Genomic DNA, 27,185 nt, shown 5'->3' with positions numbered 1-27,185 from the left:
GAAAGGAGCAAGTTGTATTTAATTACAACAAAAGGGTTTCAGCCAGTAACAAGCCAGCTTGCCCCAAACATTATCCCTTACTAAAAGACAGACTTAGTGACACCACATTCAGTTGTATCGTTCCTTTCACAAAGCAGGACACCCAAACACGTCCTCCACGGTTTCTTTTAAATCTTCTCTTTCATCACCCTAGCAATACACTCTATCTTGCTGTGGTGGTATAGAAAGTCAAAAAACAACTCTTCACACTTCTTGCACATAAGGAAAAATAAATATAAACAAGAATTAGAATATCATGACAGAAGAGGAACATATCTCCACCTCAGTACATCTTTACCTCCAAAGAAGGGTGATCAATTGGAAAAACAAACAAAACATCACCAACAAACAAAACCCAACAAAACAAACCGTGGGACAGACATGAAGTTATTACATTGTGAATGACAGCTGCTTACAGGCAGAGAATGTGCATAGCAATGCTCAGTGTTTTACTTGTATAATTTATGCAAAAGAGACAGGAAAAAAACCAGCATTACAAGACCTTGAAGGTTTAATTTTAATCTAACAAGCATGGTAATACCACTGCCAAATGAGAGACAAACTTCACTCCCTTTGGAGCAACTAAGTCCCCACCTGCCCCACTGTTTGGGATCTGTTCTAAAGAGTAAGATTAAAGGTGAACACAGACCTCGTGTGTGGAAGAAGACCAACCTCATTCCTTCCTGAGGACAAGCACCCATCCTTGTAGGCCCAAGAGAAGACATTATTTTCTTTTAACAGCAAAACACCAACAAGGAATCTTTCCTGTTCTCATGAATACATGAATAAGATGATTATTTTGTGGAGAAAGAAGCTTGCACAATTCTTCAGTCTCCTCTCTTCTCTGCCCCACATGGCACAGGCTACTCATTTTGCATATGGGCCTTCCAGTTGCTATCAAGTCCTCAACGATATATTCAGAACCATGCTCCATTTGATCTGGGAAGACACAGGAAAGATGCCTTTCACCTGAACATCTTAGGCACTGAATGCTGTGATCCACTGAGGACACCAAAACATTAAAGTGCATTTCTTTTTCTTTTTTAATGAAACCTGAATGTTTTAAGGGTCACTCATCCCACATTACAAATTGAAAACAGACTTATTTTTAATGCTCAACTACAAACAACCAGCTACATTAATACAACCAGCAATGGAAATTATGACAGAAGAAACAGTTTTCTACAGAACATTGAAGTTGATAAAAGAGAAATGAGAGATTGGGAGAGATCTTTTACAGTTAAAACACTAAGCAGCACAGAGCATTTCACTAGCAGCAAGATATGGCACGTAGACTTCTGCTCTGGAGCTGTCTGGAAGCAATTTCTGGGGAAAGAGGACTGAGGCTGAAAGAGTCTCAGCAGTGCCCCTAAAATGCAAGTCTCTTTGCCACCTCGCAGACAGGAGGCTGGGATCATTCCAAACCCTGTGCTGAAAGAGCTGCCAAAGAGCAGCTGGTTTTTAGTTCCCAGTTCAGACATATTAAACGCCTGATGTGAATACCTGAACCACTCATTACCTGAAGCATGAACAAAATGGAGGTAGACAGGGCAAAATGAATCATTGTTGATGAGAAAACCTGAAGGACATCTGACACATTTTGCCTTGTATGATAAGGAATATTTGCCTTGAAATTAAGAATGGGGAAAATCCAATCTGTATTGGAAGATGTGCAATGCCCACAGCCGTAAACATCCTACAACATAACCTCTCAAGGACAAGCACTCTGCACAAAGTCTTGCTTAAAGGATGGGCATAGATAAAATCCATAAAGACAGAACAAAGAACTTAACAGGATAAAGCATAAACTAGCTGGTAAAGTAACTTCCCTCCAATGACTAAGAATAGAACTGAAAGAAGCCCTCAGCACTCCGCTGCAAATTCAGAAAGGAGAACACATACAGAGCCTAGGTCAACAGCTCCCAGACTTCCCTGCTTGGATTCCCATTTCTGGGGGCTTAGCTCAAATAAGACAACTCCAGTTCCAGAAAACAGGTTTCAAAGTACTGGGACTGAACAAATCATCTTCTCCAAAGGGAAAGATTTCTTGCCTCGTTAATTTCACATCACATAATCAGTTACTTTACCTGAATCCCACTGAGATTATCTCAGCTTAAACTAGAGACAAGCCAAAACTATTCACCCAATGAATTCTTTCACGGTCATAATAGATGTTTAAGATAAATCAGACAAAAGAAAACATTGAATTAACTGTCCAGGTATGAAGGGATATGGTGGGAGCTTTCTTTTTGTTTTAACTATTTTTACCACCTTGGTTTCTATTGCAATCCATGTTGTCACCTCCCCCCCCCAACTTTTACCATTTAGTATGTCATAACCACTGCTTCAAAAAAAGAGTCAAAAGGATATGTTAAACACCAAAGATTTAAGTTTAAGTTATGGAAAATGAGGATGAACACATTGATACAGGCTTGCAATTTTAATTTTTAAAAGGCCCCTACGGTGGGACTAGCTATAGATGGCATCATGCTAATGCAAATGGAAAATAGGGGGTTTTTTTAAAAAAAAACAAACAAAACTTTAAATAAGTATGAATTCATACCATACACGTGTACATACTTAATAATTTTCTATGTTAGCTCTGTCTGAACTATAAATCAAGTCTATACTACTAAAAGTTCAGTATGTGCAACATTAACCCGATCAAAGCATTTTATAAATACAAGCTTCTTTTTAGTATTGCAACATACTTCACTACTTAACATACTGAAAAACAAGTTCTACATTTAAAATTCTGCTGTAATAGTTCTATCTGCCAATTAAAACTACAAATGGAAAAATACTTGCTAATCTTTAACATTTTGAAAATGCAAATATATTTCATTTTTTGAAAAGAAACAATCTTGTTTATACTACTGGTGCTTCTTTAGACATTTGAAGATACTACACTAACAAAATACAAACTTTGTAGTAAGCTTACAACATGTACTTCTCAGAGGCAAAAATAAAAAAAAATCTGGTTTGTATTTATGAAGGAACATCCATTTATTATAAAACAAGATAAAAGATATTAGAATTAAGTTGAAACAAGGCAACATTAGAACAACCACTTTAGAGCTTTGTGAACGAAGTGTAGTTTTTAACTTGCAAGTCCAGGTGAATGTAGCTCTTAACATGCTGTCCTCTTCTCTATAAATGGGATGAAGTAGAGAAGCAAAGCTTCAAGGTGTAAGGGTTGGAGCCATCTGTGAGGAGACAACACAGAACACACCATGGGCACAGCTCTCCTGCTGATCCACCTTCCATAACCTGGCAAGTTCACCAATTCTGTGTATTTCACACTCACACCTCCACTGGGGTTTGCCTTTTTCACATTGAAAGAGAAAGCTTTTCTGCTTTCACCACCTCTCCAAACTGAGATAAAACTGAAATTGTGAAGTGTGTTACCAGTATTATCTTCAAAAATATCCTACCTCTGAGGTCCATTATTAAGAAGGTGGACCGAAGGTGTGAGAGATTAGAAAAGATTTAAACTGTTAACACTTCAGAGGGAGACGAACTCATAACAGTTAGGAGGAGGTAGTTTAAAATAATATTAAACACTGGGCTGTATTCAAAATTATGTCTGGGAACATCCCATTTAATTCCATTTTTCCACCTGGAAAAATTCCATTTAATCCAGTAAACTGCCTTCATTGTTCAGTGCAGATCTGGCCTATTGACTACTTGTTTAGCAGGTGAACTCACCCTACTCTATTCTTGCCACTTTGGAGCTAAATTCAGCTTGGCTTCACAATTTCTGGTTTCAAAAGGAACATGCTACAGGACCAGTAAATTGAGAGCAATGAGCTGAGTACCTTAAAGAATCCTCAGTTCAAGACATTGCAGATTTCTTCATACTTATTGTGAAAGAATCACAGAAGGGTTTGGTTGGAAGGGATCATCTTGTTGGATCATCCAGTTCCAACCTCCTGCCATGGGCAGGGATGCCACACATTAGACCATCAGAGCCCCATCCAGCCTGGCCTTGAACACTTCCAGGTTTGGGGCATCCACAGCATCTCTGGGCAACCTATGCCAATGTCTCACCACCCTCACAGTCAAGAACATCTTCCTAACATCTAAAACCTAAATCTCTCTTAAGTTTAAAACCCTTACTCCTTGTTCTACCACTATTTGCCCATGCCAAAAGTCACTCTCCCTCTTTTTCATAGGCCCAGTTTAAAGTACTGGAAGGCCACCATAAGGTCATCCTGGAGCTTTCTCTTCTCCAGGCTGAACAACCCCAGCTCTCTCAGCCTTTCCTCACAGGAGAGGTGCTCCAGGCCTCTGATCATTTTCGTGGCCACCAGAACCCTCAAGTCCTTCTCCACAGAAAAAAAAATTCCAGCAGTAGTATTAGGAAAATTTACTTACTTGGGACTCTTATCTGGTAGTGATTAAGTACAGTGAGAGCTTCCACTGCATCTGTCTTACATTCCCATTCCAACAGACCAGACAGTGTTTTGGCAGAAGCTGTCAAAATGAGAAATAAAAACGGGAAAGAGGGGATCAGTAACATCTCCTGATGGTGCATACTCCGATCAAAATTGGAATCAGTAACTTCCCAAACTGGTCAAATTTTACTTACGTTTTGGGTCAAACACTTTGTATTTAATAAAGCTGAGAACTTCATGATCCTCACATAACTGTCACAAAAATAAAATAAGAGGTAAAACTCCAGCAAAAGTGCACATAAATAAATTAGCAAAAATTCCAAGTTCCTGGAAGAGACACACAGAAAGGAAGATTCTGACTTTTTAAGAGAGTTTGCAAGAATTTATGGCAAATTATTTTAAAAATATGTTTAGACTGGTAACTCTTTATAATATCAGTCTGTAATATATAAAACAAGGCTCCTGCATCTGTGATATCACTACTGTCTCCAAAAACGTATTTAAATAAAGACAAGTTCTACTTTTTGACATTCCTACTCCAATACAGTGGTTCTGAAGTTGTACATACAAGGGCACCACTTGGGAACCACAGTTCACTTTCAAACAGAGTTGGAAAAATATATTTTATTGAACTGAAAAAGAACTCACTGAACTGTCAGCAATCTTACCACTGCCTCCCCTTAAAGAGGCCCAGTATTGCATGTTTTAACCATCCAGAGTTCATTTAGGATACAGCTGTGCCAACTGTCCCAGTTGCATGCTTGTCTCCATTCCAAAACATCTTAGCAGTCATTAGAGCAACCATTATCAGGGAGTCAGTAAATCCTTTATGAATTGTAGTCCTATCCTTCATGTATTTGGCTTTGTGTCTTTTCCCTTTCCTCAAAAAAACTCCACATGAAACTCCTCAACTTTATTTTCAAGATTTTGTTTCTCAAATTAAAAAAAAAAAAAGAAATAAAATTCAAACAGTAACTCCAGAATTGTGAACATATCCAGAGGGGCTACAAATGTATTTTAAAAATCAGGTCTCTTCCAGTGGCTGCGCTGTATCCACCCCAGTTACTTGTTTTTAAAAGCAGGACCATGAAAAGCCAGGACAGAGCCCAGAAAGCACTGGATGTCAGTCATTGCAAGGGCCTACCTTTACAAACGTTTCCTCAGTCACACACAGGGGAACATTGTAATAGTGCAGCACACAGGAGGGTGGTTGGATGATGTTCTTGGATGCTTGGCCAGCACTGGTGAAGCGATTGTTCTTACTCATGGCAAAATCCTTGTAACTACTCGTGCCATCCTCCAGTTCAAATATCTGGCTTGGAACTACCGAGTGCTGCTTGGAAACACTGGAATTTAAGGATAAAGTTTCTTAAATAATTAAGGCTATCATACTTTGCAGATTATTATCTAACTAGAAAAGAGCTGATGTTTCTTTATAATAATTTGGAATAAATACAGTAAGAACAAGATGGGTTGGATTTGACACCTTCTTTTAAAAAATGCAGAAAGGATGGGCAAGACACATTAGGGAATACAGTTTATTAGTGGTCAATCCATGTAATGACAATATGCTTTATGAATGCAAATAAATAAAATTATAAACAGTAATAAATCTTAAGAGTGGTTGGGGTTGAAAGGGACCTTAAAGATGATCTAATTCCAACCCCTGCCATGGGCAAGAAGCAGCTTGCACTAGAGCAGGTTGCTCAAATCCCCATCCAACCTGGTCTTTTAACACTTCCAGGGACATCCTCAGCTTCTCTGGGCAACCTGTGCCAGTTCCTCACCACCCTCACAGTAAAGAATTTCTTCCTAATACCTGACCTAAATCATCCCTCCTTCAGCTGAAAGCCAAAATAAACAGTTGCAAATCGGAAATCATAACTCCAACAATGATAACAGAGTAATGCGATATTGTCCCTTTGAAACCTCATTCCATCTGCCCACTGGTGGACTATTAATCTGATAAAACATATTTACCAGACATTGAGTCTCTTTCCAAATAACTTGACATTATTGAGATGTGTGACCGCTCTTTCTACAGCGTATTCATCACCCATTTCAACCAGTGCTGTGCCCGGAATAGTCTTCATAAATTTCACCTAAGAAATTAAGGTAAAAAAAATGACATTGCAACAAAAGAGCCCAACCAATAGTTTTATAAAATATTAGGATATATTTTTAGACCATCTCAGACAGGCTTCTTCAAAAGCATTTTAAAGGACTATAGTAGTTTCCAGGTTTCTAATAAATTATGCCTTACCTTCTCAATGTTTCCATACAAGCAGAACAGGTTGAATACCCTTGAACAGTTCATCTTGAGCTGATGCAACCCACTAACCATGACAACTGACCCAGAAGGATTTCCACCATGCATGTAAGAGGAGGATGCCTGGGGCAATGGGTAAGCAACAAGTTCTGGAGTGTCCCGAGATCCCATTCGGTACCGGCTTGGCAAGGGCAACAAAGGACCATGGGAGCCTAAGGAGATGAAAGTCCGTATTTTTATGTTGTTTGAAATAATTTTCACTGCTTAATCATGCATCAAAGCCCACATACAAAATGCATATTTAAAGGAGGGATAGAAGGTCACAGCAATTGCTGAAAAAAGATATTCCAGTAATTACAAAAATCATTATCTTCCCTGCACCATGCAAAATATTTGAACATAAATGTATTAGAGGAAATAATTAAAATCAACCTTCAGAAATATTCCCATCTACCTACAGAGCTACATGAGACCAAGAAAGAGTATTACAGAGTAGGGAAAACAAAAGGAGTGAGCCAAAGGTCAGGAGATTACACAGCTCTTTATCCCAGAGACATGAGATTAAATCAGAAGCCTGCCTTTCTACAAAATGCTCATTTGGAAGAAACAGGAATACTTAAACCCCCACACTAATGCAAAATGAAGTGGTCCTATGTTCCACTATAGATGAAGTGACAAGTTTCACTGAAATAGACAATTTCTTTTTTTTACTTCTAGTGATGAGACACTACTAGTAAGCAATACCTCTGTTCATAGAAAATGTCGGTATTACAGACCAAGGGGAGGATCCCTGTTTTTCTGGGACAAAAATAATGTGAAATTCACATAAGCCAAGTATAAAAGGAATCTGTTGTCTTTTTTTTTTCCCCAGCAATGATGTAGTAATGACAGGGAGACAGTGGTATAGGAGAAGATGGACACATTACTTAAGGTAGAAGGATGTATCAGAGGCATGAAAAGAGAACATCACTGAATCAAGGTGGAACTTGATTAGAAATTCTGGAGATTTGAAGAACTTTTGGAAGGAGTAGGTAGGATGTCAACTTACACTGTAAAATATCATAAATACCTTTGCAAAGAAAGAGGCAAGACAAATCACATTGCACCTGACAGCTGAGAGAGTAAATAACTAGAAAAGTCACATGTGAATGGGGACATTTGTTTCTCTGCCCTAAAGTCTTCGCTCAGCACATGAAAGTGACAGCAGATCTTCATTTACAAAGAGCACTGATAACAAATGCAGTACTTTATAGCACTAACTCCATAACATTATTCCTCTACAGTCACAGAGCTCTACCTTTTCTGAATCAGCTACATTAGAAATGCCAATGCCAACAATTCATAGCTTTGCATGCAAAAACATCAGAGCTCTGTGTTGTACCAAACCATTGACCAAGCTATGTTGCCATTTTCTAGAAGAAAACTGCTTTCCTAATCCAGATATCATTTTTGCCAGGGTGATGGCAACTGAAAGGAAACATTCTTCCAAGGAATAAACTTGCAGGGCTGAATGCTCTCCATGACAAGAAGAGGTGAGGCAATGAGTGCACACGGATTTCACTGAACGAACAGTGCTTCAGAAGGCAGACTGACAGCACTGCAGGTGAACTGCTCATGCTGAAGGGACCCACAGCCAAGCATTGATTAAATATTTAGAATTCCACACAGCACGTAAGAAATCCTAACCAGCTGTCATCCCATGTTACTTACCATAGCCATCATGTCTAAAGGATGATGGGTGCTCTCCCAGAATAGCTTGTCTCTGCCGGCCCTTCCCTCTGTCTAACGTGGGAAGGGAAAGAAACCAGTTTAGTACGCACAACCAGGCACTTGATTTCTCCAGTTAAGACACAAAGCTTCTAGTTAAGAAGTGAAAAAGTAATTTGAGTCGTTGTTAATTTTATAAACAATTTCTCATTCACTCTATGTCTAAAAACACAAGCTGTAGCCCTGGGACACCAAAATTAAAAGACTGCCATCTGTATAACAAATTGCACTTAAGTTGATTGGGGGCAGTGGCCAATGAGGAGATGCAGACATTTAAAGTTTATGGAGATACTCAATAGTTCTCCTAAACAGACACCACACATTAGTATAGAAAACACCATACAGCAGGATTTACCCATGTGTCTCTTAAAACAAATTTGAAATGCAGTACTTTTGAAAGACAGTACCTGAATCATAATATTAGCTTCAACAGCAACACATTTTCAAAGTGGGCTTCTTTCAAGAAGTTTCAGCATAAGCCAACAACAACCTGTATTACATGGTTTCATAATCAGTAAACAGAGAGCATTACATATGTGTACATATATATTTACAGAACACCTACTGATTTATGGGCGTGCTGAAAGGATTGTACATTGTGGCATTATCAGCAGCACATAACAGTTCAACTGAGGGAAAGTATCACTGAGTAATGCACTTAAACAACAGTCAATCCTTTAAGAAAACCCAGTTCTCTAGGATATAAAGTTAAGCAAGGGGTCTACATTAATGGAGGGAAGCAATGCCTCACAGCCAAAGCTGTATTTTCCAATCAGATCCATGCTGCATGACAAAAAAATCTAAACTTCCAGATTTCTTTGTGGTAAGCAACAATTCTTTTCTTACAATTTAAAAAAGAAAGGCACATTGAAAAGATGGGGCAAGGCATTTATCAGTTACAACTCCTCCCAGGAAATTTAACTATGACTGCTGAGAACAGTAACTCCAGCCCAATGCAGTTGGAGGTATTTTCCCCAAAAACCAGGAACTCTTTGATTACACAACAGTGGGAGATGAAAACACATGTGGCCCTTTCTGCTCAGGATTTTGAGGACAGGTTCCAAGTCAGATATTTACTTTGGCAATAAAATCTGAAGAGAGAGCAGTCCTGAACACTTTCAAATATATAGAAGAAAGATTACTGTTGTCAAGTTTACTTTTCCACTCCCTTTTCAGGGTAACAGCTCTGGTTCCTGGCTCTAGAAAGCAAATGAGCACTCTTATCAAGTATTTTGAGCATTTAAACTGTACGCAGTAATCATCTTTCAGAAAAATCAGTTTTGTAAGTCCAGGCTGTGGAACTAAATGCTTTGAAACTGCCCACAGTAAAATATAGTCAAGAATCACATTCTTCACATAAAGAATTCTGTGAGAAACATTTGACAAATATTTCCTCCTCCTGGTGGTGCAGTCCACTGCTCTCTCCTTGTCCCGTGCTTGTTCCTTCCTTGAACAAAGCCCCTGGATTGTGCCAGTATAAATACTTGGGTAAACAAGCATTGAAACATAAGAACTGACCTGTGTTAAAAATAATTCTGAAAGAAATGGTTCTTTATAATCTTGTTTAATCTTAGGTTTCTTGATTTTTAGTTTTGTTTTTAAATCAGGTCCTTGAGTGACTGAGCAAGCTGGTATTACCACCAAAAGAAATGCAGTTTGAAATTTCTGGCTAAAGGCAAGTAGAATACTAGGTCAGGTGGGTTTTTTTCATTCAATCTAATGCAATATGGGTTCACAGCAGCAGGCACTTGTTAGGAAGTTTACTTTAGTGGAGAAAGACTATGGGCAAGTAATTTGTTACCATAAAGAACTAAAAACAGTTGTTTAAAGAAATCGTTAGTAAAATGTATTTCCTTCCTAACATTTGAGGGGCAGGTGTGAAATTCTGAAAGGATTTATTGGCATGTCTGTCCTTGGAATGAAATTCCTTTGGGATAAGATCTTTGCTGCAGTGAGATCCCTACAGCTCAGGTCACACTATGTTCAAAACCCAAATAATGCTGTTGCAAGAGTAAGTTGAAGGACAAATACATAAACTCTTTCAAAGAAAACCTCAACTCTTGGATTACTTTATGGGCAAAACTGCTCTAGATGCCTGTTTTCTTGAGTACATTTCACTGTTCATTCATTTATATTCCCATTGTCCAGATAAATGGATGTGGATCACAGAAAATGAAAAATCATGCTACATACAGTATTTATGATATATAAATATATCTATATAATACAAATATAATTTTTTTCCTTTTATGTGTAGTAGGGTGCTTATGTATAGAGGACAGAGACAGTAACAAAAAGAAAAACAAAAGAGTAGAGTTCGTGAAAAGAGCAAGCCACACCTATCCTAAGTTTTTCATTTTCCACTGTTTGCTCAAGTTTGGGGAAGTTTTAGTTCATACAGACATACCTATCTGCAGACCAATTACATAATGTAATTACATGCACAGTGTTACAAGTCAGCCTCCAAACACTGCAATGATCAAAAGACACAAGGGTCAAATTAATCCTTTCCATTTTTCAAATTCAAACCTTTAGATTTTTTTCTTGTCCTTGAGTTTCAAGAATCCATTTCCTTTGACTCAAGAATTTGAGAAAAAATTTGAATCCCAATACAAACAGTCATGATCTACAAGCTGCAACCAAAACTGTAGCTCCCTTGTTAACTTTTTACAAGAACTTCATTCTGAAAAGGCAAGCCCTAAGTTTTTAGTTGTACAACAGTTTCACAAGCCCAGTGTCTCTGCAGAATTACTCTGAAAGTGCAAATCTCTTGAGACAGCCAAAGCCCTGGTTCTCATGTAGCCTTTGATAAGTAGATACTCTATTTTGGTCACATCATCTTCACTTTTCTAACTTTACATTGAACACATTATTGTACACAGGTTACTGAACACTGCACTCAATAGTTACAGATTTTTGATTATTTTTAAAGAAACACTTTACAGGAGTTAGGCTAGACAGCAGTTTGACTGTACATATATAATCATAGTTTCCACTGACATGAATTAAGCTCTGAGAATTTTTACAGCTGAGTACTTAAGAGACAGTATGCCTGTACCAATTATGAATCTCCCTATTTTATTACTTAAGTATAGCTGAGGGGACTTATTGGTATTGTACTGCTCAGTTCCAACTATCTACATTTCTTTTTTGATTTTCCCTACTACTAAACAATATTTACAGTGTTAAGTCTGAATGCAACTCTCACACACAGCAAGTAATAAAAAGATTACAACGTCAAGGATATCAACAAGAGGTTCTTAATTTTGGAGGTTCTCGACTTTTCAGTGGTAATTTTAAGGGAAATAAGACCAGCATACATACAAACTTGAACAGAATGGGTACAGTCTATCATGTAATTCGTCCCACACAAATCTGAAGTACTGAAAATGTCCTCCTTTAAAAACTTGTGGTGGTGGTGCATGCAGTATGCAGACAAGGTGAACTGCAAGTCTGAGGTTTTTCAGAGGGTTTTTTTTGTCTGTTTGGGGTTTTTTTTTTGCTGATGCCGATGTGGTGCATGATGAAGTGTAGAGTCAGCCTGCTGAAGTCCTCTATCCTTCTTAATGCCTTGTCCAACATAGGGGAAAAGAGTCCTTTCGAAGGAGAAGCAGTGTGCAAGTTTGTAGTTTATAAGGAATAGTCTGTGCCAGGTTTCCTCTCCTCCAAAGAGAGAGAGCTGCTTGGAGAAATGCAAGTCCTTGAGAACTGCGAAGGTGCTTGGAGGTGTGGGCTCCTTGTTGCACTAAGTGGCTCAAGCACACGGCAGTAGGGGGCACTAGGGCTCAGGGTTAATTCCCTGTGGTGACACAGCCTCCAGCAGCACTGGCCTGCTTTGGAAGGACTGTTGCCACACAGCCTGACCACGTGTGAAGGGCTGGCATTAGTACAGTCAAACAGCTACAGTGAGAATGGATCAGAACCTACCTCGGCGGCCCAGATATGGCTTAGTGTAGTCCCAACTATCGTTGTCGTTCCTAATGACATTAAGTCGAGTTGGCTGTTCAAATAAAGTAAAAGTGAAAGAGGTTAAGTCTTGACTATAAATTTTTTTTTTTTTGAGTAAAATTAAAAGAGAAGGTCCAAGCATTACCCTTGCATATTCAATTTTTAGTGTGCAGCATCCTGCATAGATATCTGCTCCATTGAGCGCAGCCTTCGCCTTCTGGGCACAAAACACAGATTCAAACATACACATCATGTTAAGGATCTTTTTCCCCAGGTGTCTCATTCATGTCCCTTCTATCTGATATGGCTTCACTTGGTAGCCTGCAGATATTTCACTATTGTATACACTACAAGAACTCCATACAGACTTATGCAGTAGTTACTTTACAGAAAAAAGAACGAACTGTACACCCTTTTGAGCTCATCAGCCAAGAAAAACCCCCACATAACTAAAAGAGAGACTTTGAGTGAACAAATAATATCTTGCCTCAAAAAAAAATACAACAGGCAGATGCATGTACCAGGCTCCAACACCTAAGTTATTTCAAATGCTCTACAAACTCCAAGATTAGTTCTGTGATTAGCAGAAAAATGTTTCTTAGCCTTGGCACATCACAACCCATGATCTTACACGTACTCAATAATATTTGGTGTCAGAAAGCAGAACTTTGCAGCTGAACAGACTTTTTGCACCATGTCTTAATATCATTTACTGACATTTCAGAAAGAGTCCGAAACAACAAAATGTGCCTTGGTTTTACCACCTTCCTGCAGCCCAGCTTCTTCCAAGGGGATGCAGGTTCACTGTGAAATTTAAAAACTAGAAAAGTTAAGCTTCCCAGACCCATGAGAAACTGACACTGGTCAGAACTGCAGAAGTAATGTGTACTTCAATTAGCATTTAAATTTGAGTAAATTTTTAAACTTTTCAGATAAGGCTTGTCTTGAAGCTCACTTTCCTCCCCACCCCCAACTGTTTACCTTGCTGCTGCATTACTTCGCTCACATTTGTGAGTTTTCTTTCAATTGCTGTTGTTTTTATTTCCAATAAAAGGCATGTTACAGAATTTAATTCAAAGGACATAAGGATGGTCATTTCTGAGTGGTGCAAGATTCTCCCCACAACTTCCCTAATCTTTCACAAGATGAAGAATAACCCCCGACTGTACGAGTCATCTGATCCTGACAACTCCATTTATGACAAACTTAACACATACAGTAAGTCAAATTAATGTCTGTTAGGACACACAGTTTAAGTTTTCTACATAGATCAACAGCAATTAGTTTGATTTAATAGAATTTAGAGTAGCTCTCTTTGCCTGGTAAGTCATCAATGCAGCCACTGGTTAAGTCATATTTTACGGAAGTGACCCACTAATAAAGCCTGCCACATTGGTAGCATCTGAAATCACAAAATAATGCCTGAGATTTTGGCAAATTTTGTCCAGATAACAGTTAAAAAATGGATGGTAATCAAGCTTTAGGAAGAGGGCTATCAGTTTCATAAATGAAGGCCTAATTATATCAGACTTTGGACTTCGCAAACCACAGCGACACACAATTATTCTGAACATTCAACCCAAGAACAACTTAATGCTGCAAATAGAGTAAACAGTAAGATAATAGAGCAGGGACTTTCCTCAACACATGATGCCTAAGGATCAAGATCATGGATGCCTAAGCTGCCCTTTGCTTTATAAAGTCAAAACAGTAAGACATGCAGTACATACTGACATACTAGGACTATTTTAGAAGAGTCTGAAGAAGACAAACTGCGCCTCTGCAATCCCTTACCCACTTATTGGGTATCAACACAGGCAGAAGCCACGAAACTTTTGTGTATAAAGGTGCATATAAGGGGTTGTCAAATCTATTATATAATCATATCTGCAATTATTGGCCTGAGGGACTATAAACATGGTTATCAAGATCACTGTTGAGAATGCACTTTTCCTACAAAGACAAAATGTGTAAGTACTACTTTGTCTAACAGACAAAAATTAGAAGTTATCATGTCTTAGAAATTAAGAAATAATTTGGTCTCAAAACCACATGGTATTTTTCTGACATTCTCATGTTAAACCCATTTGGAGTCAAGAACCTACAGCAAAAAAAAAAAAAAAAAAAAACCAAAAAAAAAAACCAAAAAAAACCCACACTCAAAAAGGATATTCAACCATGGCTTGTATTCCATTTCTCTTGAATATAACAATGCGCTGAACTTTTCCAACAGGGTTGCACACAGTGTACAAAACATCCTAAGGAAGAAGAAAAAAACAATTTTAGTCGGATGTTAAATTCCAGTCACTTTTGGTCCACAGGACATTTTCTTGCAGTGGCATTTAAATGCCAAAGAGCAAGGAAAAGGCTTGTTAACTTTCCATTTCTTATTTTCCCCTCTATAATTAATACATTCATGATCAGCATTTTTATGGATCAATATAGTACAGGCAATCAAACCTGAAAAACAGGAAAAGACTAAGTACTCATGCAAATATTGGTTTCACAAGTATCTTCAACTGTGTTACAACCCAGTAACTGCATCCATATCTCAAGCTCTGCTACCTTTGAAGCATTGCCCTGCAGAAGTTCTACCACAGCAGACACAGTGACTTTGTAGTTATAACACAATTCATTTCCTAATGCTCCAGCAGCTGAGTCTCATTTTCAGAGAGAAACTGGGGATAGTTCAAGATGTAAACTTAGATAGCTCATCAAAAAGAGAATTTTGACAAGTTTTCACCTGAATCAATCCACCTTGCAAGTGGATGCTATGCTCCTTCCTTTCTTTTTATCTAAACCAAATACCTCGAAAATGATCCTTCCAAGATCTTGGCATACATCCTCAGGTTTATTTGGGGGACGAGAGGGAGAAGGGGCAAAGGAAGTAGGTATAATATTTATTATTATGTTGTGCAGAATAGAGAAGCAATTAGGAGGCAAAGGAGTAGAGGGCATGTGGATTTCTTAAAATTAAAACAAACACAGCCCAACAGCCTGAACCCATAAAAAATAAGACCTGTGATATCATTTACAGCATGCTAGGCAGCACAAAAGGCTGCCCTCCATCTCTCCTGTTTGGGAAAAAAGATTCCTAGAAACCTTCGAGCTCTAGGTGACATTAATTTTCAGGCATATGACTTTCTTTCACAATTTGTCCCTCAAAAAATTTCTTCACAGCCACTTAAAACCAAAAAATTGTCTTTCAAAACATAAGGTCTACTCAAAACACCATCAGTGTCATTAGCCAGCAGTCACACACACAGCTGGATTTTTAAATTATGTTTTATAATTCAGCTACTTTATATTACCAAATCAATCAAGTGGTTCACAAGACACTTGTGGGCTATTTATAAAAAAATTAAGCACTAGCATTACATACATACTAGAATATCATAAAAAAAGGAGGTGCAGCTACTTAACCTCAGAATATGTAGGTAGCTAAGTTTAAGACATTTCAATTGCCAAGGCACACCACACCTTCCTCATGCACGTAGAAGTGAGAACTAAGAGGCACCAGCAGAGGTATGGGTGGACAGACAGCAATGACCGCAGCAGCACAAGTCACGTTGGCAAAGTCTCTTTGAACAGACAAATCTCTGACAAAGTTCTGCCCACAGGTAAGGAAACAAGGAAACTGAACTTCAAAGACCTGTACAGGACATCTAAGGCAAAACTTTTTCAAAACCGATGCCCCCATCACATTGGGATGAAAAGCAGCTAGGAACTAAATACAGTTATTTTGCCCTTCTGCCCTTTGCTGTCACATCCCTCAAAAAAAAAAACCAAGTAGTCCAGTGAGAGAGAGAAGCTGGTCACAGTTGTAGTGGAGGAAATAAGCTGCAGCAAAATTTTAGAACGGTTTTGCTTCTGCCACAAGATGCCCTTGAACAGACCAATTTCTCTCCAAAAACTCTATCTTGTTTTTAAATTAAAGCTCTTAAAAACTATACAACAGTTTATTGCAGTTATTCAGACTTGGCACTTAAAACTGGTTGCAATTTTTCATCTATTTTTTCTAACTGTAGATCAAATTTAAGAAGAGAAGAGTGTTGAAGAGGAAGAAGCAGTGTTGGGCTTTGTGTCTTTTTCTTTTTTTTGGAGGAGGAGGAGGAGAAGGAGGAGGGTTGTTTGGTAGATTTTTGTTTTCTTTTGTTGTGGGTGGGTTTCTTTAATAATGCAGACTTTGCCTGAGGCATTCTTAAATTAACTGGTTTTTTTAATCCATTGGCCAAGTGCAAAATTTGTATTTTTCTCATCACATTTTTAGCTGTTATGGGCACAGCTGCTCTCCCCAGTTGCTCTGACTACGCTGCCTGAAATGAGCTCTGATGCTTGCCAGTAATCCTGGAAATCTGCCTGCTTCTAGCACTCATTTGTACATGCTAAAGGAACAGCTGGGGGCAGTGGAAAGGAAGAGGTTGGGGGGGTTGTTTGTTTTTAAAAAGCAGCTACTGTGCCAGAGGCTTCATCCTCAGAATTCCCATGGAACTCTCCTAGCCCAGAACCAGGCTTCTGCTCCCAGTTTTCTTCAAGCATCCACCTTCAACTCAGCGGCTCACACAAGGCAAATTTAAATGCATGAATGAAACAGAGTTTCCAAAATTTGTATTACAGTCACATGCAAAGAATACTTTAACTCAGTCAGTGGACTTGTTCACACAGCTCAGAGCAGGTTTGTTTTTAAACACTAAAAAGCAACTCATACCTTGGCATGCTTTGCTATAAAGAAAATTGTCGGAAGAAAGAAAGTTCATCACCCACTGATGAATCAACAGACAAAAATCTATCGATGCTCACAAGACAGTGAAGCAGAAAGCATGGTGTGGAACTGACTGCTTGAGGTAGTTTCAGGAATACTAAGTTGCAGTCAATTTGCTCTCATCATATACAGCACATTAAACAAAACTTAATGCTTGCATTAACTTACTTGGTTCCACACACCCCAAACACTTTGATTGATCCATACCATCTTACATCCCTAAGAACAAGTGATTCATACTTGTATCACAGTACACCATTTTAATTTTTTTCCTGAAATATGTCTGTGAAATTCAACATTTACTATAAAATCTCCTAAGAAAAATGCAAGCATTTAATGCATGATAAAACATAAATTCTTAAATAACAACAAAAAACCACCCTGTATCTTAAAAAACCACATACATGTGCCATTAATGACAGTAAATTAGGATGCGACTTTATAAATGGTACAACTTGAAATACTGAAAAGGAAAATATATTGGCCCAAAGAAAAGTGAGTAAGATAACATCAAACTGGAGTTGATCATCAGAAGATAAAGGTTTCACCTTTCCACAAAGGAAGTACTTAAGAAGGACTGCAATAAAATAACCCTTTCTTACTGGAAAAATTACTTGCTCTTTAAACATACACCACTGAGAGCCTAAAGGCTCAATAACAATCTCGATGTTGTGGCAACACGTTTGGAAATATTCCAGAAGCATGCAGCAACTTAAACATTTCAAAATCCTCACTACTGAAGTCTTCAAATGTGTTGCAAAATATCTGTACAAGACTGAATCATCTTGAAAAACCTTTAAAGAACATGCAAGTTACCTATGTGAAGACACAAAAAAAAAGATAAAAGAAGAAGACGAAACATACCACTGTAATTGGGTAGAGAGGATTCTGAATTGACAACAGGAGAACTTTATTCCCACCGGATGGGTCATCAGTGTTCCCAGGCCGAGTGATCCTCTTGCTTGTGGAGTAGTTGAAGAAAGCCTGCTGCCCAGCAATGTACACAGGTTCATCTGCTGCAAATGTCACACATTTCTTTGCACTTTCCACGTTTTCAAACTCCACCAGAGCCTGGCGCTTGAACGGCATCATCATGACATAGCTGGGGAGGGAAACATCACACTAAATTTTCCTGCTCACTCAAAACAACTGCCAGGTCCCAGGATGCTCATTTATGACATGTTTTTCACTGAACAATTCTTAACAAAGACATACCATATGGTTCCAAACTTCTCCAGAGCTTCCACGAGATCTGCTTCCACCACTGATTCACACAGCCCTCGGACATGGACGACAGGAGAAACAGACACTTTGTGATGACTTCCCCCGGCATCCTAGCAACAAAATGACATTTTAAAATTCAACACAGAGCAAGGAATACTGCTATCATTAACTAAAATTAAATATTTGGTAGACACTACACTGGGTCCAGAAGCAGCCATCTAAATGCACAATCTAAGTGTGTGTTAAATAATTTAACTTTTCTTTCCGAACAGATTGCCAAGTTCAGTTGCTGAAGTCTACTTAAAATAAAAAGCTTTTCAGATTAAATTAATCTGTTTGCACACACAAGATTTTTCTTGTATTAAAAAAAAGCAGCCCATTTAACACTGGTTGAATTGCAGGAGGTCTTACACACACCCTATTCATTAAGAGCATAAAAAAAAATTAAGACATGTCCGACAGCTAAAATATTTCTGACACTCTGCTTGTTGGTGGTATTTTTTTGAGACAGGCTGGGAGAATGAAAAAGCAAGAACAAATGAGGGCCATCTGTGAACTGAATGAAAATTGAGTATTTTTCCAATGCTCCACAATGCAAGAAAATGCCAGCTCTGGATTATGGTTGAAATAAACCCAACCTCCCTTCTAATTCTGAACACACATGTTTTTAAAAACTCACAATTTCTGTACATATGGGGCTCTTTTCACCCCAAGGCTGACTACTATTAAAGGATTTAGACACTGAACATTAACACAGAGAATTCCCACCATGAATATTTTTCAGAGCTGCTTTCAGACAGTCTCAGTTCTGTGCAACTGAAGAATTTGGGTTGGAATCAGCTCATCTTTCCATGAAAACACTGAAATTTACCTTATATATTCTAGGACACAGGGTAAAAAAAACCAACAACAACAACGTAAGACAATAATGAGAGATGATAAAAATAAAAGATTAGAGATAATAAAGGGCACACTAATATATACTGTAAATACCTGGCACCCAAATGTCATATTTGTAACAGCAGTGTGAAGTTGATGTATTCAAATTTAGTGACTATATCAATGTGTTCCATGGAACAGATCAAGTCTTGTTGATTTTTCACTTTTTCAAAAACAGCAGCACGACATCTTCTGGAACTTGAGAGAGATTCTCATTGTAGCACAAAGGTGCATTGAGCTCCAGTAATTAAGTAATCACAATGACTGCTACCACTGTTAGACATTCCTCTCTTTCTCTATCCATTTGAAGTACAGATTTCAGGAAAAAACACATTCCGGATAACTACAAATTGAGTCTTGTGTGTTTAACTCCTGTGCTCCATATAGAGTTCTCACTAAACAATTACATATTTTTTCTTTAAATCAAAGACTTGACCATTCTGTTCGAATCAACTTCATCATCTGTTTGAAGCACTTCAGGCTTCCTCAGATGTCAGAACAATCTGCTGTGTAATATTTTAAGCTTAGCTTACATTTTATTTGTTTGCAGTACAAAAGCATTTTAAGTGGCAACACATTTCTTTGAATAAGAACTGTGGCAATGCTGGGAAAACTCCACTGGTGATATTTGCATAAGTTACCTTGTACCCTGAATCAATCAGTCAGGTCTACGGCAGGAGCAGTGATCAAAGTAGTCATGAAAGGTTAATACTTTGAACTGCAAATGCTTAGGCAATTGCAGAAGGAACAGAACTACAGAGAGATTTTATTTTCAGCTTATACGTTCTTAACCCACATACACACTTTTCAAAGCTGAAAGAAGCACCTGAGGAAATCTTCAAGAGAAAACTAACAATAACTATCACTTTTCCTGCAAAGCCTATTGCTCTAAGATGTTGAGATAACAGGCACCTTTACTTTATTTACAGTCTACAGAACAATCAAAAACGACTACATCAATTATTCATTGCCCTGCATACTTGCTACTATATTAAGATCCCAGTTAGTGCCAGGGGGATGCATTTCCTTTTAGGTTTCTTTAATACACTCAAGAAATCCCATCTAATAACATTTCTGTCTAATCAGATGGTAAATAAAAGCAATGATTTGCTCACTGAAGCAGACTCATCACAAGGAGTACAGTCACTAGCAACTTAGTACTTGCCACTCACTACCTTTTTGAACTAATATCTCCATAAATCATGCCAAGCTTTTCAGAGAAGGGATACTCAGAAGAGTACTTCACTCTCCCTCCCCTTCCCAGCTCAAACTTCTGTTTTAGTTTCAGTTCATGTTTCTTTGTTATGCATATCCCTTTGTACTTTTATCTACTAGCAGGTATTAGTAGATACTAATCTTTCTAATAGTGCAAATTCTCTCAAAAATTAACACGCTTACACTTGCATCTTCAAATCCATTATACATGAGTTACATGAACATATACAGGTGTCTGCACTACTGCAACTGGAATTATTCTTAGAACATCAACAAATACAAATTTTGCTTTCTTTTGTCCTTAAAGTAACATTCGGCTTTCCAATCCCAATTTCCTTCTCCCATAACATCATACAGAACGCATTCTTCTAGCAAGGTTTAGCAAGAGATTCAGAAAGAAACAAAAACTGCCATTATAGTAACCTATGCAGGAGCTCGAGAAGTATGGAATAAAAAACCCAAAAAATTCCCCCAAAGCAAACAACAGAAAAACAACCCACCCACCCACCAAAAAACCCCAAACACAAACGAGTGAAATCTCAGTCACCTGCCATGAACTTAAGGACTTATCCACAGAGAATTTCAGAACCTCTTTTATACACATAAAACCACTGAGGTGGCCAAATCAGAGAGTCTCTGCTTTACTCCAAATAGTTTCTAGCCAGCAGCAGTGAACAGCAGCACAAGAACCAAGCACAAATCAGTCCTGAGCCAGGAAGCCTCAAACTAACATTCAGAGAGCACATGGGTTGCTGAAGGATGGGGACACGTGCCACAGGTATATATTTTTGGGTGCAAAAAAAGTCTTCACAGAGGGAAGACACACATATTATTACTGTCAAACAAGTTTTGCAGCTACAAAGCTGCAATATCAAGCGAATCTAGAATGACCCTCGATTTCCTTTAGAAAGAGAATTAAAAGCACCAGACCACATGAAAAATCAAATGCTTCTGCAGAGTGTAAAGTGTACAGCTAAGGTCAGAACATTCACAGCTCATGCAACTGATGCTGGAATTTGTCCCCAGAGATGAACAACACAGGATTTTGACCAAGATCTCACAGCCACTGTGTCTTGAAAGCTACATGTGCTACAGTTGGCACACAGACAAAGGTTACATCAAAGCATCTGCTCACACACCGACTAACAACCACCAGTATTTCTCTGCCTACAAAGAAGTCTTTCAGTAACTCAACTCCCACAAGAGCACAAAAGCCCCATGCAAAACTCCAACACCACGCTTGTACTCCACCAAAGCCAGGAGAACAGAGTAGCCAATGTTATGGCTGTACCATTAATATATATATATCTTAAGAGGGTTTGAAAGCTCAACAATGATTTCTTGGAGAATCATTAGGCTGGACGGAAAATGCAGTTATTTAAATAGATAATGGAACTGACTTCCTTTCTCAAGGAAGTGCTCAATACCAGTAACAAGGACAGAAAAGGTTTCCCTCAAGGAGGAAACTAGGAGCATAAAAAGGCTTACCCTGAAACAAAGCTGAGGCACAAAGGGAAGCACTGACATACCCAAGCAGATGAAGCACAAACAAGTGACTTCACATACCTAAGACTGCAACAGAAGCGGCTTCGAAGAATGGCTGTAGCACTTTAACATCCATTTTTTGGTGACCTACACACCTCTAGACAACATTTGAAAAATATCAATGGTTTCTTGCCAGTTAATTACAGTTTGCCATTCCAAAAAGGAGGAAGGTCATTGTGGGCTGTAGGACGATGTCTCTCTTGCTCACCAATTCCAGATCAGAATTTTATCACCAACTGTGTGCACAAAAATGTATCCTTTATCCTTTCTCCAGACACCTTCCAGTCAGTATACTCAGATTAGTCCTTTTAATTTGTACTACCTTTTTTGAGCATCTGCTTCTTTGGCTTTTTGCTACTTATCTCCTCCATCTCTTTTCTCCCTTACTGCAAAAGGATGGCACATCTTCATCTTCCCTCCGCCAAGTACCTAAATATACTCTTATTTCGTTTCTCACCATTCAGATTATCTTATTCACTCTCAACTTTTTCCTCCCTCTGCATCCCTTCTATAACTAGTCTGAAATTTGTTTTATAGATACAAAGGAACTGGTGGTGGGTGGGGGGGAAGTGTCTCAAAAGAACCAAGCAGACAAGACAAAGTTAAGGTTCCAAGCCGGTGGAAGAATGTATCGGTTTTGCATATCCTGGATTTGTTCTTTTTTTTATTGTTGTTGGTTGGTTTGGGGGACTGTGGGGCAGGGCTACACAGAAGAAGGGGGTTAAGATTAATCACATCCCATACTCTGGAAGGTTACTTTCTGGAAGGTTACTTGGCAATTTAGTTTTGCTTTGGATGAGGAGTTTGGGTATCATTTCTCTTTGTTTAATGCATCTCTACCACTGTGTCCTTTCAATGATTTCAACTGCTACAGAAAGAATACCTGCACTCTGACCCCTTCTGCTAATTCTGAATTTAACCTGAAGTGGTCAAGTATTTGGACCATATTGTTCCAAGTCCCTTCCAACTGAAATAGTCTCTTCTATTTTCCTCTCTGCTCATCACAATCTGAATATCCTTTCAAAAATATAACAAAAAAAAACCCCAAAACCAAACAAAAAACCCCTACACAACACATCAACAGGAGATTCTGCCTGAGATACTGAAAGAAGAACCAGCCTGAAGGTAATAGTTACTTTTTCTTTTTTTGAAGGAGGACAAAGGAGAGAAGATGATTTACACTTACTCAAAACCAGCTTCTAGGATGGACTTCATTTAAGAAATGGACAAGCCACTGCAAAATAGGTCAAGATCTGAACTTATTGCACTGCGTGTGTTAGACACAAAGCAACTTGAGTTGCAAGGAGAGCTGCTTTCCATTTAGCACCCAAGAAGTTTCAACAGAGTGACTGAGAAGCTGCAAGATCACATCCCTGTTTCACCTTGCAGCAGCTGACAGTTCTGTTTGTGTATTTAGACACCACATCTCACTTCCCCAGCTGTAAAAACAGGGATAACAGGTCTTCCTCACTTCACAAGAAAGCTTAGGAATGGGTATGTCAGAGACAGTGAGGGAAGTGGATGCTACAGGTTGCATAAATACGACATTAATCAGTAAAACTGATATTTAAGGGAGGGAGAGGGGATGGAGCTGAAAGGCCCTCTAAATTCCCTTAAACACAGCTCTTGGCCCACATTATCCCAGTGTCCTCACCCTCTGCTACACTGCAATTCTGATTCCTCTGACAGGGCTTCACTGCTTCTGTAAAGGTCATTCTTCCAAATAACACTCTCTCCCACCGAATACCTCTGCAGAAACACATCCTGCTCCTTCCCTGGTCAATATCCTGGTCTGTTCCTGGCTCTCCATGCTCCTCAGCCTGGAGATGAGCCATGAAGAAGAGGGTACACCCTTGGCTTACGAGAAGTGTCCACACAAGTGGGAAACAGAGGAAAATGAAGAGCAAAATAAATGCTGGATTTCCTCCGGACCTCACACAGAGATTTCAAGGCACCCATTTCAAAAAATCAAACCAAAACAAACCCCAAAACAACAAAAGACACCAACCAAAACAAAACAAAAAAAATAGAGGCATGAAGGGCTTCTTCAGCCAAATGCAACAGTCCCAGAACAGGAAACTGCCACAAAAATAAATACAGCCCAGGAGGGTGACCCGACCAACCTGCCACAGGAGTCCTAGCACAAAAGAGCTTTTATACAAGAGCATATAATCCATATGAGTGTACAGCTCACTTATATTCCAGGGCATAAGTGAGGGAAAAATAAATAAAACAAAACCAAAAGAAACAAACAAAACAAACAAAAAACCACAAACAAACAACCCCCCCCCCCACCAAATCATGAGGCTACCAAACTCCTATCACTCTTTACCCTCATCATCCATTTCTCATCATCATTTCCCATTTCTCCTCCTAATTTCCCATAGTTCCTCCTACTTATTCTTTTTCTGCTCTCTTCTGAGCAATCCAGGACAGTTACACTTCTTCCCTCCTCTCAGCCTACCTTCATCTTGTATGTCTGAACCACATACAACTTTTATAAGCTGAGAACATTTCCCTGCAGAGAAACAAATAAGATATGTCACAGAATAAGTAAGTTTCCTGCACATTTTCGTATCTGTTAGAGAAAAAAACACATGAAAATTCACATTAACTAACTCTACTTAATAGATGCTGGCATTTTGCTGTTAAAAGCTTCACATAAAATCACTACCAAAAGCACTCAGTCATTAGTTTTTCATATATCCACTTGATGTTACACCTTATTCTTAAGAAACCAGTTTGATCTCCAGCATCAAGACAACTTCTGCCTCTCCAGTAGTGAATCTGTGAATACAATTTTGACAATAAATTGTCAATTACACTGCAACTGACACAACCAGCTACCTAAAACCCCTCCTGTTCTAGACTTGCCACTCACTTGTTTCAGTTTCTTTACTCACAAGACTCAGCACATGCCATTCTTGAGATCCAAAAGGTGAAGTTATGTACCCCACACTCTCATTACCATGAAGGGTAAACTTGGATAAATTGAGACACTCTGAGCCAGAACCCAGAAAGAAGGAAAAAAAGAAATACAAGAACCAGTTGATTTTATAAAAATACTGCAAAAAAGAGGAAAGGCAAAAGCAGAATCTTGCTCCTACTTGAAACACTCACTGCATGGCATCCAGCTCTCCTACATGACAAACATTCCAGGTAACTTAAGCAAGTATAAGGATTTCTTTCAGCACTGGCTTCTAAGATAGAGCACATTACTAAGTCTTGACTGCAACAGAGATGCTGCTCTGTCACAAGAAACTTGAGAGTTAAAATAGTTCTCTCCGGAAATTTTTTTGTTACAGTTTATTTTGTTACAGTTTATCAGGGAACTTTTCTAAAAATGTGCTGGTTTGGGCTGGGGTAAAGCTAATTTTCTCCGTAATAGTATGGGCTATACTTTGGATACATGCTCAAAACAGTGTTGATAATACAGAGTTTTTCAGTCGGGCTGAGCAAGAATCAAGGTTTTCTCTGCTCTTCCTGCAGTCCCACACGTGAGCACAGCCAAGACAGTGACCCAACTGACCTAAGGGATATCTCAGACCTCATGAAATCACACTCAGCATATAAAGTGGGGGAAAACCAAGGGAGAGCAGGATTTTCCTCACTTGTACTCTTGATTCCCTCCCCCATCAGCCCGGGCAGGAGTCAGCAGGTGACTGTGCAGTGCTTGGTTGCAGGAGAGGGTTAAACCACGACAATAAATTTAGCAGGCACCTTCTCTATCAATAGATTTAACTGATGGAGAAATGGTAACAGCAAATGCTCCCTCATTGACTTATCCCAGTGATAAGCAAGTTCATTTTAACAAATCACAAAAACGGGTATTTCAGATTTCAAGCTTTGACATTAAATCAATGTTTTCTTGATTTGGCTTGTTCAAGGAAGAAACAGAAACAGACATCAAGGAGAAAAATGGTTATAATCTGATGGACAATTAGTTAGATAAGGAATCAAACAGTAGACAGAAAAGTCTCATTAGCTCAGATTTATGGGTCAAGGACTACCTTGATACTTAGATGCATATTCATGAGGAAAAGGTATGCAGCCAAAAAAAAAAGTGAACCATGGTGCTCAGTGCAGTGTTCTTGAGGGAGGGAATTAAAAATTAATTTCAAAATGAGGCAATGGCTTAAGATCAGCCTTATCGCCGTACGGTGCCAGACACAAAGGTAGAACGGAGGATGAAAGAAACCCTCGGCCGCGGTTTCAGCCCCCGCCGCCACCCCTCCTCTCGGTGTTTCTATAGTTACGCTCAGCAACAGGGCCGGCACAAAACTTGCAATGGCGATACCCCGAAAGGCAACCAGCTGCCCGCGAACAGCGGCAATCCGTGAGCTCCCAAAGCCACATCCCTCACACCCATCCATCCCTCAGGCTGCAGGCTCAGTCCATGCCCGAGGGCGGTGAGGAACAAGCGCACGCCTGCGGCGGGGAGCGCGGAGCGGAGCAAAGGACCCGGCCCGGAGCCCCCGCCATTCCCACCCCGCCGGAAGCGCCTCCATGCCTGGGAAGCAGGCAGCGGGCCCCGACCCCGGGAAGGCCTCGCTGCCGTGGGAAGCCCCCCGCCCCTCCCCGAGCAGGGCCCCCCCCCGCCCGGGGAGCAGCGGCGGGGGCGGTCGCGGCCTCGCCCGCGGGAGGGGCGGGGCGGGACGGGCCCCCTCCCCCCGCCGGCAGCCTGAGGGGAGCCGCCCCCCGCCCGCCGGCCTCGCGTCCCTCACCCCGCCCGAGAAGCCGCCGCCGCCGCCGCGCGACGCGGGGGGCTTGTCCCGCCGGCCCTCGCTCTCCTCCGCGCCGCTGTACTCGATCTCGCCTTCCTCGGCAGCGGCGCTGGGCTTCAGCCGCTTGGCCTGGCTCTCGTAGGCGCCGTCTTCCTCTTCCTCCTCCTCCTCCTCCTCGTACCGCTCTCCGGACGACGGCGACGACATGTCCGCGGGAGGGAAGGGGCGGCCGGCGGGGGAGACGACGCGGGAGCGGGAACGGAGCCGGCGGCGGCACCGAGCCCGAGCGATGCTCTGCGCCCCGGCCCCCGCACACGGCCCGCCCCGCGCCGGCACCCGGCCCCGCCTCCCCGCCC

At 39.9% G+C, this 27,185-nt stretch overlaps 1 protein-coding gene across 1 annotated transcript; it reads right to left on the bottom strand.

Annotated features, from left to right (window-relative positions):
- On the bottom strand, positions 1–27,153 carry HNRNPLL (heterogeneous nuclear ribonucleoprotein L like). The gene is made up of 13 exons (XM_048297012.1): positions 26,830–27,153; positions 18,398–18,516; positions 18,047–18,284; positions 14,593–14,678; positions 12,566–12,662; positions 12,400–12,472; positions 8,416–8,487; positions 6,700–6,917; positions 6,417–6,538; positions 5,581–5,782; positions 4,631–4,688; positions 4,417–4,515; positions 1–3,245 (listed from the first exon to the last, which is right to left on the bottom strand). The coding sequence occupies exons 1-13, from the start codon at positions 27,034–27,036 to the stop codon at positions 3,190–3,192; spliced, it is 1,647 nt and encodes a 548-aa protein (XP_048152969.1). The 5' UTR covers positions 27,037–27,153; the 3' UTR covers positions 1–3,189.
- Between the last annotated feature and the right edge of the window lie 32 nt (positions 27,154–27,185).

The sequence above is a fragment of the Corvus hawaiiensis genome, chromosome 3 (genome assembly GCF_020740725.1).
Source record: "Corvus hawaiiensis isolate bCorHaw1 chromosome 3, bCorHaw1.pri.cur, whole genome shotgun sequence".
NCBI lineage: Eukaryota > Metazoa > Chordata > Aves > Passeriformes > Corvidae > Corvus > Corvus hawaiiensis.
The sequence above is the reverse complement of the archived record's forward strand: the minus strand, read 5'-3'. Positions and strand labels throughout refer to the sequence as shown.